General features: G+C 47.3%; 3 protein-coding genes across 9 annotated transcripts; 2 read left to right on the top strand and 1 right to left on the bottom strand.

Annotated features, from left to right (window-relative positions):
• Positions 1 to 2,323: 2,323 nt before the first annotated feature.
• Positions 2,324 to 3,292, top strand: LOC149351186 (uncharacterized). The gene has a single exon (XM_089580478.1). The coding sequence runs from the start codon at positions 2,633 to 2,635 to the stop codon at positions 3,290 to 3,292; it is 660 nt and encodes a 219-aa protein (XP_089436604.1). The 5' UTR covers positions 2,324 to 2,632.
• A 1,022-nt stretch (positions 3,293 to 4,314) lies between these two features.
• LOC149351185 (uncharacterized) lies at positions 4,315 to 7,671 on the top strand. Of its 7 annotated transcripts, none has more exons than XR_016290549.1 (11): positions 4,315 to 5,001; positions 5,123 to 5,205; positions 5,348 to 5,462; positions 5,520 to 5,602; positions 5,745 to 5,859; positions 5,917 to 5,999; positions 6,142 to 6,256; positions 6,314 to 6,396; positions 6,539 to 6,653; positions 6,871 to 6,993; positions 7,128 to 7,671. XR_016290549.1 is itself a non-coding variant. In XM_089580477.1 (10 exons), coding segments are annotated over exons 2-10 (735 nt in total). In that variant the 5' UTR covers positions 4,315 to 5,001; positions 5,123 to 5,181; the 3' UTR covers positions 6,873 to 7,671. The 7 variants fall into 7 exon arrangements, 4 of the variants coding, with proteins under 4 accessions (XP_089436603.1, XP_089436602.1, XP_089436600.1 ...); XR_016290547.1 differs by having other exon boundaries at positions 6,858 to 6,993; XR_016290548.1 differs by having other exon boundaries at positions 6,858 to 6,993; positions 7,118 to 7,671.
• Positions 7,672 to 9,449: 1,778 nt separating this feature from the next.
• Positions 9,450 to 12,507, bottom strand: LOC149351184 (uncharacterized). Its single transcript, XM_089580473.1, has 3 exons — positions 12,067 to 12,507; positions 11,274 to 11,424; positions 9,450 to 10,995 (listed from the first exon to the last, which is right to left on the bottom strand). Exons 1-3 carry the CDS (start codon positions 12,444 to 12,446, stop codon positions 10,627 to 10,629), a joined length of 900 nt encoding a protein of 299 aa, XP_089436599.1. The 5' UTR covers positions 12,447 to 12,507; the 3' UTR covers positions 9,450 to 10,626.

Raw genomic sequence — 12,507 nt, 5'->3', positions numbered from 1 at the left:
AATGCGAAAATTCTACTTAAAACAAATTGCTCTTTGACTCGGCTGTCACTTTTCAATCATTTTACGTGACAGGGATACTAAAATATTTCAGTGCCAATTCTACTTCAATCCCGCCGTTTTCGTCCTTCGTGATTGACCCGAGCCAACGGGCCACCGCTACCGCCAAGTTATTGCATCTAGCCTAGCAGGCGATAAGAACCAAATAAAATTAAAAGAAGACAAACTATATAATTGTACTAGGCCAAGGCTGAAAGTCAACAAAACACACTAGCAGGAAAATTGATCCACGAGGGTCAGAGCCTAGTATATCCACAGTGGGTTGTGCACGAAGACTACAAAGTCATTCGCAATGCTGAAAGCTCCTGATAGGTCCAATGAACGCCGGTCCTTTTCTTAAATCGTGGAAATAACGCAATAGCCGAAGACTGTGCTTCGGTATTACACTAGAGTATACCGCTGACGTCACAAGAGGCGGGATCTAAATTGAGTAGTACTTTTTTTTTACCACTTTCACGTTCTGGTGTACAACAGCCATCCTCAGGTTCAACGTCCAGAAAATATTCGGCGGATCACTTCTGTTTAGTCCGGGTAACTCTAAAATCATGTAGTGTCTCTGTAACTCCCTCTGGCACACTCCTCGCTTTCATCAAACACTCAGTACAGGGGATAAATAAAAAAGAATATGCATCCGTGGGATCGCGGACGGGCTTTGTAGGCACCTACAACAATTAAGTGCGCCGGGCTGAAGAAACGCTCCTCCTAGAACGAACGCTAATGTTTCCGCCCTTGGCAAGCTGAAGCTATGTTCGAGGCGAGAGTTGAAAACAAAGTAAGGAGAAGTCAGACATCCAAGCAACGACTGTACTGCACTGGGGAAGGCAGCGTTAGGGCATAACGCTTTCCAGTAAGTGCGGAAGCCATTTAAACACACGCACGCACGCACGCACGCACATACACGCACGCACGCACGCTCATACACGCACGCACGCACGCGCCCACGCACACACACGCACACACACGCACGCGCCCGTGCCTGCACGCACACGCACGCACGCACACGCAAGCACACGCAAGCACACACGCAAGAAGACACACACACACACACACACACACACACACACGCACGCACGCACACACACACACACACACACACACACACACACACACACACACACACACACACACACACTTTTGCTATTTGGCCTGATGCGGACGATGCGCATAAAACGAAATGCAGCAACAGCAGGTTTCCCTTGCAAGAGGCAATGCTACAGCTGCCAGCCCTAAGGTGCCAGACGTGGAGGAAGGTGCGACAGCTACTTCTCATCTCCCGGAGCCGACCACAGTTCGACACGAAGGTGACAGGGTGCACCCATCGAGCGTCTGTTTCCATGTGTTTCGTTCGTGTACACGCAAAAGAAAAAAGAAGAAACGGGAGGAAAACTAAGGAAAACGGAGGAAAACAGAAAGGAAGAGCTGGTAAGAACTGCCGTTTGTAGCTTAACGCGGCCCACGCCGCTGGAAGTTCTTACCGCAATTACAACCGCTATACTATGGGCACTATGCTATTACACCGCGTACCGCTTGCACGCCAAGTTCCAATCCTCGCCCCTATTTCGATCGGTCTGAGAGTCGGCCTGAGAGCCATCGTGCCGGTAATCGGTAGAGGAGGCATAAGGTAAGACCTTTCTAGCACACAGCTCTTATGCACCAACGCCACTTCGGTCACGAATTTAGCGAGTGCGCCCCTGAACCGCTTTTCTTTCTTTCCTTCCTTCATTCTTCTAAGTTGCCAAAACTTTCATCGGGCGTGTACTTTATCATTAAAATGCTATGTCATCCGGTGCGCCTGTGAGGCATTTTAGAAAATCGACCAACTTTCAACAGCTATGGCAGTAACAGTTTTCTTGAGAGAGCTAGGCTACATGCTTGAAATGGGGAAAAAAACACCTCACCTCAATACAAAATTGTACCCTGTGGCGCTGTGTATATTTTAAAACTAAAGAAAAAGTCTCGAATAACGCACGTGGGAAGTTATTTTAAAGCTAGGCTATCTTCAGAAATGCAACCAAGTGAACATCCCACGACATTACGCCAGCCACTAGGTCTTAAAATTTTAATTTATTTAGCTTACTTAGATAAAAAGTTGACACTAATCAACTAAGCGTTCGAGTGTAATACTGCTGTCACACGGGCACTTTCGATCGCGATCGGACTCGAGCGCGGTTGAAGTTTCAAGCGCGATCGAGATGGACAGCTGCTACACGTATCCGCTCGATCGCGATCAACTAGTTGAAATGCTACATACGAGATGGCGCTGCTTGTACTATCATCATCACCATTGATTATTTAATCAATTTATAATAACAATAGTTAATAAAACTTTCTTGTGAAAATATCAAACTATGAGCAGAAAAAGCACCTTAATTACTTTCTGCTGCAACCATGGTAAGACATTGCACTCATGGCCTGACACACTAATAGCCGACAATAATAGCCACATCCGCGCCTAGCCGCTGACTCTTTCTCCGAACCTTCCTCGATTCCGTGTCATCCGTGCTACTCGTGCTCGTTCCTCGTGCTCGTGCCTTATTTCTTCAACCTTGTGTGTTGTGCCGTTTGGCCGAGAGCGATGGCGACAGAAAAAAAGCGCAAAATCGCCGTCATGATGGCTGCGTCTGCAAGCCTGGAAGCAGAAATCGAAGCGGCCAGGGCAAAGGTTGAAGGTTTGAAAAGACGCCTCCTCCTCACAAGTGCTGTTGCAACTGCCGCTGCTGCCGGCACGTGTAGTGGTGTTGTACACCGCGAGCGCTGGATTTTCATCCGGAAAGAGAGGTGGTTTGAGGACACCTTGCCTCACCTCGGCGAGAACTTTTTTAAACAATCATTTCGCGTCTCTCCAGCCACTTTCCGCTTTATAGTGGAAACATGTCGGCCCTCTCTGCAGCGCGAGGACACCGTCATGAGGCCGGCGATTTCCGTCGAAAAGAGGGTCGCCATTAGCTTGTACAAACTGTGCTCGTCGGCTGAAGATCGGTCGATCGCGAACCTCTTTGGAGTCGGCCGGTCAACTGTGAACACCGTATACAGAGAATTCTGTACGGCAGTGATTTCCGACCTTGAGCCTGACTGGCTCACGATGCCATGCGGAGAGCGACTCGCCGACCACATCAAGGAGTGCAGTGCCGTGCTGGACTTTCCACAGGCAGTTGGGGCGTTGGACGGCTGCCATTTTCCTGTCTCGCCACCGAAAGAGAAGGCAACAGACTATTACAACTACAAAGGATGGTAAGGTGATCTAGCGTAATCATTTTTCTTTCATTTCTTGGTGGGCCGACACTGGCACGTCGTTTGCAGTGAACATACGATTATCAGGTACTGTCTGTCTAGCCTTTGCAGTAACTTTATCGCTGCTAAATGGTTTTGTACTCGTAACGTAGTGCCATTCAGTGTTGATTTACACTGCTGATAATATTAGCACATCAGCAGTTCTCGCCCCTACTGTACCTCATATCATTCAAGTTGGGCATCTATGATGGCGCTGCAGTGTTCTTGCAAAATATACTAATTGTCTTCAGGCATGTTTTCTGAGCCAGGAAGCCACCTTGAAATAGCTGCAGTTACAGCGCGAAGTTAGACATCTGCTGTCGACAGAAAGGGGGCTTACAAATCTAACTATTCCTTACTTATGACTGACTTGTGTTATTGTTGTTACTTTGCAGGTATAGCATCATACTGCTGGCCCTTGTTGACCATAAGTACAAGTTCCGTTTTGTTAGGGTGGGCACACCTGGACGCTGCCATGATGCATACGTGTACGAGCAGTCCAACCTGGCAGAGTTTGTCAGAAGCCCGGCATTTCAATCACCTGTGGCAAGCATCAGTGGAACACCAGTCGGGCCACTGATACTTTGTGACCAGGCCTTCACCCTGACATCACATCTCATCAAGCCATTTAGCCACCGGGCCCACCTAGATGATGAGATGAAGGAATTTAATTACCGGCTCTCAAAAGCGAGAAGAGTAGTGGAAAATGCCTTTGGGAGGATGAAGGCTCGATTTCGTTACTGCATGAAAAGAATGGAATGCAACCTGGACAATGCTGCTGACGTGATTCGCGCCTGCTGTGTGCTAAATAACATTTGTGAGGAGCTGAACGAGCCCATCATGCCACAGTGGGTCTTCGCCACCAGAATTACCAACGTTCTGTACGAGCAGCCAGACGACGTCAATGACGCTGCAACCACAAGCGGCGCTTCAGCTCGAGCTGCTGTTGTCCGCTACTACAAGGAGCGGGCACAACAGTGAGGTGTGCGTGTTGTGCGGTGTTGTGCTGTGTTGTGCTGTGTTTGTAAATTTTGTGGTTTGACATCCTGAAGCAGCAGATGGGCTATGAGGGACACTGTACAGGAGGGCTGTGGATTAATTTCGATCACGTGGGTTTCTTTAACGTGCAATGACATTGCACAGCTCACCTGTGCCTTTTGCTGACTTCGAAACACAGCCACCGCAGCCGGCAGTGCACCTGGGTCCTCCTAATCAGTCGCCGAGGCCCATGACCACCGAGTCGCCGCAGCAGCTGTGCTATGTTTTCAGTGCACTTAACGCTTTTAGTTTGTTTATTTCCACCAGATGACTGCAGGTTGTTGAACATGTGTGCAGTGTGTGATGCCTTGTTTGCGATTTCTTTATTGTGCTGTGCTTTATTGTGTGGCTTCGGCCTGCTCCGAGGAAGCACTCTCCTCGCTTCTTTTGCTTGTGGGTTGTTGGTGCACACAGCTATACTTTTCGAAGGTATAGCTGTGTGTAGCTGTTCGAAGGTATAACAACACCGAGAAGCTACCAAAGCTTCCCTGTTTCTGCGCTGAACACTTCGAGGCATGCGCTTTCCATCTGCTCGATGTCAGTCACTTCCGCCTGCGGTGGAAGTCTCTGCCCACGCTTCGACTTCCCATCGTCGATGGAACCCAGCAACAAGCCCCGAAGCGCCATAGAGTCCTGGTAAGCATTTCTGCAAATGAACTTTTTTTATTGCGAAAGCAATACTACTCGCACTTTCAAGCCTTCGCGTCCTTATTGTATTTCGGCCATTCTGTGTGCATAAATATTTGCTTCCCTACAGTGGCACCAGCTGGCTGCGGCTTCTCCTGGCATGGATTTCGCACAGTGACTGCCAAGGCCATGCTTCTGATAGAAACTGGTGAAGTACGCAAATCAATGTATTTATTGTGAAGGCATGAAATGTAAAGCAATCCAGAAATGCTATGTTGCACCACCTCAAGCTTTCTAAACCCAAATGCTTTAGAAAGGAAAGTGGCTGATCTGCCTTTGTACAACCATCTTTCAGAGAAAATACCTTCAACCAGATCCTTCTGAGGCAGGGCCTTCAACGGTTGCAGTCAGCAGTTGTCCGCACCAGGACAATGGTTCTGTTGAATACAGTGCCAGATGTGTGGCCGTCTGTAAGTTCTTATTGTATTTCGGCCATTCTGTATGGATAAATATTTGCTTCCCTACAGTGGCACCAGCTGGCTGCGGCTTCTCCTGGCATGGATTTCGCACAGTGACTGCCAAGGCCATGCTTCTGATAGAAACTGGTGAAGTACGCAAATCAATGTATTTATTGTGAAGGCATGAAATGTAAAGCAATCCAGAAATGCTATGTTGCACCACCTCAAGCTTTCTAAACCCAAATGCTTTAGAAAGGAAAGTGGCTGATCTGCCTTTGTACAACCATCTTTCAGAGAAAATACCTTCAACCAGATCCTTCTGAGGCAGGGCCTTCAACGGTTGCAGTCAGCAGTTGTCCGCACCAGGACAATGGTTCTGTTGAATACAGTGCCAGATGTGTGGCCGTCTGTAAGTTCTTATTGTATTTCGGCCATTCTGTATGGATAAATATTTGCTTCCCTACAGTGGCACCAGCTGGCTGCGGCTTCTCCTGGCATGGATTTCGCACAGTGACTGCCAAGGCCATGCTTCTGATAGAAACTGGTGAAGTACGCAAATCAATGTATTTATTGTGAAGGCATGAAATGTAAAACAATCCAGAAATGCTATGTTGCACCACCTCAAGCTTTCTAAACCCAAATGCTTTAGAAAGGAAAGTGGCTGATCTGCCTTTGTACAACCATCTTTCAGAGAAAATACCTTCAACCAGATCCTTCTGAGGCAGGGCCTTCAACGGTTGCAGCCAGCAGTTGTCCGCACCAGGACAATGGTTCTGTTGAACACAGTGCCAGATGTGTGGCCGTCTGTAAGTTCTTATTGTATTTCGGCCATTCTATATGGATAAATATTTGCTTCCCTACAGTGGCACCAGCTGGCTGCGGCTTCTCCTGGCATGGATTTCGCACAGTGACTGCCAAGGCCATGCTTCTGATAGAAACTGGTGAAGTACGCAAATCAATGTATTTATTGTGAAGGCATGAAATGTAAAGCAATCCAGAAATGCTATGTTGCACCACCTCAAGCTTTCTAAACCCAAATGCTTTAGAAAGGAAAGTGGCTGATCTGCCTTTGTACAACCATCTTTCAGAGAAAATACCTTCAACCAGATCCTTCTGAGGCAGGGCCTTCAACGGTTGCAGCCAGCAGTTGTCCGCACCAGGACAATGGTTCTGTTGAACACAGCGCCAGATGTGTGGCCGTCTGTAAGTCCTTATTGTATTTTGGCCATTCTGTATGGATAAATATTTGCTTCCCTACAGAAAGGGAATGGTGAAGGCGACTAAGGCACAGCACAGCCATCATGCACACTTTGTCCCATGAAAATACCTCCAACTTTCATTAAGTAATATGTGTAACTTCCGCATGCCTGACATTTGGGGAGTAATTTGGAACAATATCATGTGCAGATTTCATTTCCAGAGTACACCTGAAAGCTTGTGAAGGAAGTTATTGAGCAGCAGCAAGCTGTGGCGATCCTTCTGTGGTGCATCAGAAGCCAGCATAAGCGCTATCCCAACGCCAACGATCCCTGCTTTCAGCAAGGTGAGGGCGACAACATGGAGCGTGTTTGAAAGTCTGAGCTGTCTGACAGGAGCAAGATGTGTGTCTCCCCTTCTGCTGTGTCGGAGGCCGACGTGAGCATCTTCGCAGCACATACTTTTACAAGTTTCTTGCAGGTCCAACTGGCTACAGATTTCCAGCTTCCTGTCCACCTGGCCGCAGATTGTACGGACATGCCCAGACACGTATCCACCAGATTTCCAGCTTCCTGTCCACCTGGCCGCAGATTGTATGGACATGCCAAGACACGTATCCTTTTTTCAATGGTCACCTTGGCAACCAACATCTTGTGCAGAAAAATGACTGGTTCAGCCAGATCACACAGATTTTTCTCTCGGCAGAACCTGCCTGCTAGAGAGCGCGTATCCCAGTTGGCGGATAGGGATGCTCTTATCACAGTCTGGCCGTTCTCCTCTGCAATTTGTGCAGTCACTTGCAAGACACTGTTAGCAGGAATAAACTTTGATTCAGTGCGCCTGCAGTTACATTCCCCTTGACTGGCAGAGGAGCAATTGAGGCAAGTGTGATAAGAGTGGTGCTTGCACCCGTGGACCAACAGGCTTTCAGATTTGAGCAGGACCCAGACTACCTACCAAGCATGTGCTGGAAGGATTCTGCAGATACATCTAAGCAAGTCAATAAACTGTTTTCCAACTGCTATGCCAAGTGGCTTTGTGCATCTTTTTGTACTTTACTGCATGGCTGAAATACAGAGCTATATGTTATGTTGTGAAAGAGCAATGAAGCCACCTAACTTGCTGATTTTGAGATGTTGCTAATCAAGTTGAAAGCCTATGTGGCTTTCAGCAGGGTACCTTGCTGTTATAGCTTTGACCATGCAGGTGGGCAGTGGCCTACTATTATGATGCCCAAGCCACCCCCACAGCACACACTGCTGGTAGGTAGTAAACCGGTAGCACCTGAAACAATGACAACAATGATTAGATGTAGCAAGCAGTACACAAGATAAAGTTGATCAAATGCGCATCCCGAGGGATAGTATGTTCTGACCCCTAGCTGCCTCCTAATTTTTGTATGCTGCCACAAAAGTGCCTGTGATGCATATTTATTCAACAGAGCCAAAAACAATTCCTGTAACTACACTAAACAATGGTGACCTGAGAAAGCATGCACACCTAGGTTGAAGCGCAATGTTCACGCTTTTCTAGATGTCTCAAGCTGACCTACCGTGTTGTTGCTATTGGCTATTTATCAGTAAAAAAAGATAGCGGTGGAAGGAAACGATGTTGCTAGCCGCGACATCTGCCATCTAAACCTTAGCTGTGGCTAGCAGGAATAAAAGGACGGAGAGAGAAGGGGGGAGCGATAGAAAGGACAGGGGTCCTCTGCGGCAATATACACTATGTACAATTCCCTATATGGGAACCAAGTTGTAGCACTCTGCTAAACGCTCTGAATGCACACTTTTCATTGCACTTACTAGTGTTTATATTATCACTGCAACTGAGGAAATTTATATACATAGATGCCAGAAGCCCACTTCTGATAGGACAGTCTCCTTTGTAATTTTGAATTTGCTCAGCAGTTGCTGCCAACTGCAATAAATATTCATTTAAACCAGCCAGAATCCAGACGTACCTAAACTCAGACGTATTACACGGTATGCCTTATTTTCAGCCACCCCTGAAATTCCTGAAACTTTCTGAAAATGACAGCATGGAGGGTGATGAAAGGTTCCATGCTTCCTATGTTATATAGCTCATAATCTAATTCCTGAAAAGAGAATGAGTCTGTCTCCTGCACATTAATGGGCTTTGTCAGTTCAAACTTTCCCGATCCCATTTGTCTGCGCACTGGACGGCTATGCTAGTGAGCAGCGGTTCAGTAATGAACCGAATTTCTTGTTCTCAACTGACGCCCAGTCCTGGTGTGGCATCTGTTGCTTTTGTTCTGCATATTGCTAAACTACATGCCATACGGATTACTTTTCTTTTCTGTTTTACAGTATACCTGCTTTATTTCGTGACTTGGTTTGCCATTGAGACTTGACTGTGGTAGAAACATCCACATTGCTAGTGCTAGATTACCCTGCTGAAGGGATACCCCAGCTGCTCCATGACCTCTCAGCATCCACTTGAGTCTTGCTTCAGCCGTGTGGCGCATCATAAAATGCAAATGCAGGGTGGATGACAAAGCTTATCTGTTCAGCTGACAACTATCTTCCCCCAGCCTCCCCAAAGGCAGTTTCTTTGTCCCGAGAGCATACATGCAATAAGCAATGCAGTAAATGACGTGAGTGTTTCCAGCAACAAGGTAGTAGGGGTGACCCACATTCCCAGTAACTGAAGCAAAATGATGTCAGTTATTCCCTACACAATAATGAATGATTGTAGCCTCACAGCAGTAAAAAGCCAACGCTGAGATACCGCTGGGCAACCACACTGTAGTTGTTGCCGACTAGCAGAAACTCAGTCTCGAAACAGTTCATCCAAAGCAGTAACATCACATGGGGTTCAGAGCTTTAGAAGCTGAAAATATGCATGACTACCTTTCAGTTAAGGTTACAGTCAGTGTGACCATTCGTGATTCCACACTTTTTATTATTTTTTTCGCCTTTCGCGGACTAGTTCCGGCACAGCGGCACTCATGTTCTCTGGTTTTCGTCATTTTGCTTTGTTTCATGGCGATGAATAGTAGCTCAGAAACGCGCAGCGTCAATATCAAGAAAAAAATTGACCGTTGCGACAGTCGGTAACGCGAAATTTGAGCCCAGCTCTTCACCTGCCACTGCTGGCAGTGGCATAATAGGGTTCATATCACTCACCCGTCCACGTCGCCTACTCATTGCCAGCCGTCCTTGGAGCCATCGCACTTCCTCGCTACTCTGGAGCTGCCTTCGGTCGCATCACACAAAGGCGTGCAGTCGTAGGAAATTTAGCCTATGTCTGTGGTCCGCCAAAGAGTTTCCTTTCCAGCTCACTCAAATTTCCCACATCTATTTCGGCAGTACACAAAACAAAAATGGCTGAACGTAGTTTGGCCAACAACGAAGATCATTCTGTATATTACTCCGCCCATGGCAGAGCGGCAAGCCTCCACGGGGCTGGCTGAAAGGCACTCCACGCATTGGTTGACTCCTCCCGAAGCATAGAGCAGGCCTCACAAGCAAACCCCTTGGGCCATATACTTTGGTGGATGTGTACATCTGCTGTCTCATTGTTGGTAATCCCAAAGCGACACAGAACTCTTCAGAACATTACAGGGCCATGACTTTGATGTGTGGCATTTGTAATACTGGACATATGTCATACTAAAGATGGTGATATTTGCTGAGTAACACTTCGAGCAGACTCGGGAATTCAGCGTGAACTGTTTTCATTGTTCTTGGGCCTTTTTTTTTCAAGACTACCCAACATAACATTAAGTTCTAAAAATTAGTGTGCTCTGTAGTGTTCTTTTCCACTTGTTCTGTATGAGTGCAATTCTAAATTAAAGCTTTGTCTCCTCTCTCTCTTGGTATGGACATGCGTGTCATTCCTGTACTTTTTTGGTTTGGTGTTCTTGTAACACACAGTATATCCTGCATCAGTGTCAGGCTGAATCCATGTATGCTGTGAAAACCAAACCAAGGATGTAGTAGCCAAATTCATTTATTTAAGGTGTTTCGAAAAATTTTGTCATTACATTGACCATTTTTTCTTGAAGTTTGTAGTGCTTCTCGCGCAACGCAAGCTCCGTTGCTTGAGAAGCTTCGAGAGACTCTCTCAGGAGCCTCTGCTCTGTGAGCAGAGCTTGCTGGAATTCTGTTACGTTTGAACTCCGCTTCCTTTTCCGCACCGGTCGCTGTTGCTGCGGAGATGGCCCATCTGGCGGCGGCCTATTTTCAGTATCCTCAGCAGCGCTGCTGTTGAGGGTCTGTGGCCCGCTTCGTTCCCTGCAGGCCTCATTGGTGTCGCAAGGAGATGGCAGCGTACCAGTGTCGCTACCGGCACTATCGGTGCCATACACCATTTGGTCAACGAGCTGCACAAATAAAAAGTAGCCTTTTGAGTTATGCAGGAGCTGATAGCTTGTGAGAGCTATAGCTTGATAGCGTAATAGCTTGTGAGAGAGGATTGTAGAGGAGTGGTTCACCATAAAAGGTACTTTGGTTTCATAAAGAAAATATCTGGCACGTTTTCTAGGACCTGGCATTCAGTGCCAAACCGCATGCATTTTTATACAGCACGACAACACGAGACAACAAAATCAATGCGCCACTGTTTTCTAGATCTCTGTACAACAAATTGCAAGCTACTTACATGCTCTACAGAGCTCTGGTCGCCACAGCTGGACTCCTGGGCGATTGTTGGGTCATTTGCAGGCAGTGACCCCAGGAATGAGTGTAGCTGCTCGAAGTGCGGCCAGCCAATGGCGCCAGAACCGGTAGTTCTGCCGGTTTTGAGCAAGGCCCTGCACAAATTGAATATTTTATATGGAACATGCCGCACTTGAGAAAACAGCCTGTAAACAAGTGCTTGAAAACTGAATTGAGCCGGCACGATGAGAGCGGGCTAGCGTGTATACAGCTGGTAAAAAAAGTTTGTTAATGCAGATTCGCGGGTAAGAATCGACTTCTGCATTGTCTCGCTAGCTAATGAGCACGTATTCGCTTGGCAGGATGGAGAAAGTGCGTCCCCTGAAAATGTGTGACCTATGCACGACCGACACTTTTTTCCACGAGCCAGGGGAATCGTACGCCTGGCTATGTAAACACGTGCTACACACAACGCTGTCCTGTCGTCACATCTCTCCCCCCCCCCCCCCCCCCGTTCTTTTCTGCTCTCGGTAGTACCTCAATAAAACTTCGGTTGGGCCTAGTTGGTACATGTTACTGTTAAGGTGAAGGTTGCGCAAACACGGGACGATCGACAACACAAAGACACACACGTGCGCCATATGCGCGTATGTAGTACCACACAGGCGCGTATGTACCACATGTGGAGTTGCGGAACACCGAAACATGCTTCGTATTATTCTGGCCATGACTGTACAATGCAGGACGCGGGCACTGATGTAAGTCGCTTGATTATGAAACAGAGACATGGCACTTACCGGTACGTGCGTGTCAGGTTGCGCATTTTGTGGCGCACTTCTGTACCAGACCGCTGAAATCCAGCCGCGCCCATGGCCTCCGCGATCTCGTTGTACACGCAGCTGTTTCTTTTCTGGCGCCTCAGATCCTCTAGTCTGTCCTCCCATAAATCAATGAGCACAGAGGTCTCCTCTTCGGACCAAAGCCTCCGAGGACGTGAAGCGGCAGCAGGTGTCTCCATGGCTAAGCAACAAACGCTCGGCGGGCAACGCACGTGGGAGCCGGGATCGCGTTTGTTTACAACTGTCAAAATAGGCATGCCCGGTGTCAAGAGTATAAACGCCGCTTTGCAAATCAAAGCACACAAATAAAACAAATGTTGTTTTAAAATTGTGCTCATTTTTTTTTATCATAAATATTTTAGTACTTTTTAGTTTTAGCTGCGATATTTTGTTTCAGTT

Source organism: Amblyomma mixtum, chromosome 3 (genome assembly GCF_055824585.1).
Source record: "Amblyomma mixtum isolate Tamu chromosome 3, ASM5582458v1, whole genome shotgun sequence".
Taxonomy (NCBI): Eukaryota; Metazoa; Arthropoda; class Arachnida; order Ixodida; family Ixodidae; genus Amblyomma; species Amblyomma mixtum.
The sequence above is the reverse complement of the archived record's forward strand: the minus strand, read 5'-3'. Positions and strand labels throughout refer to the sequence as shown.

Coding starts and splice junctions, on each gene's coding strand:
- LOC149351186 (XM_089580478.1), top strand. CDS start 2,633: ATGGCGACAGAAAAAAAGCGCAAAATCGCCGTCATGATGGCTGCGTCT.
- LOC149351185 (XM_089580474.1), top strand. CDS start 5,182: ATGCTTCTGATAGAAACTGGTGAA. Junction 5,463..5,519: donor TGCCAGATGTGTGGCCGTCT/GTAAGTTCTTAT, acceptor GCTTCCCTACAG/TGGCACCAGCTGGCTGCGGC. Junction 6,257..6,313: donor TGCCAGATGTGTGGCCGTCT/GTAAGTTCTTAT, acceptor GCTTCCCTACAG/TGGCACCAGCTGGCTGCGGC.
- LOC149351184 (XM_089580473.1), bottom strand. CDS start 12,446: ATGAGCACAATTTTAAAACAACATTTGTTTTATTTGTGTGCTTTGATT. Junction 11,425..12,066: donor AACCTGACACGCACGTACCG/GTAAGTGCCATG, acceptor CAATTTGTGCAG/GGCCTTGCTCAAAACCGGCA. Junction 10,996..11,273: donor ACCAGAGCTCTGTAGAGCAT/GTAAGTAGCTTG, acceptor TTATTTGTGCAG/CTCGTTGACCAAATGGTGTA.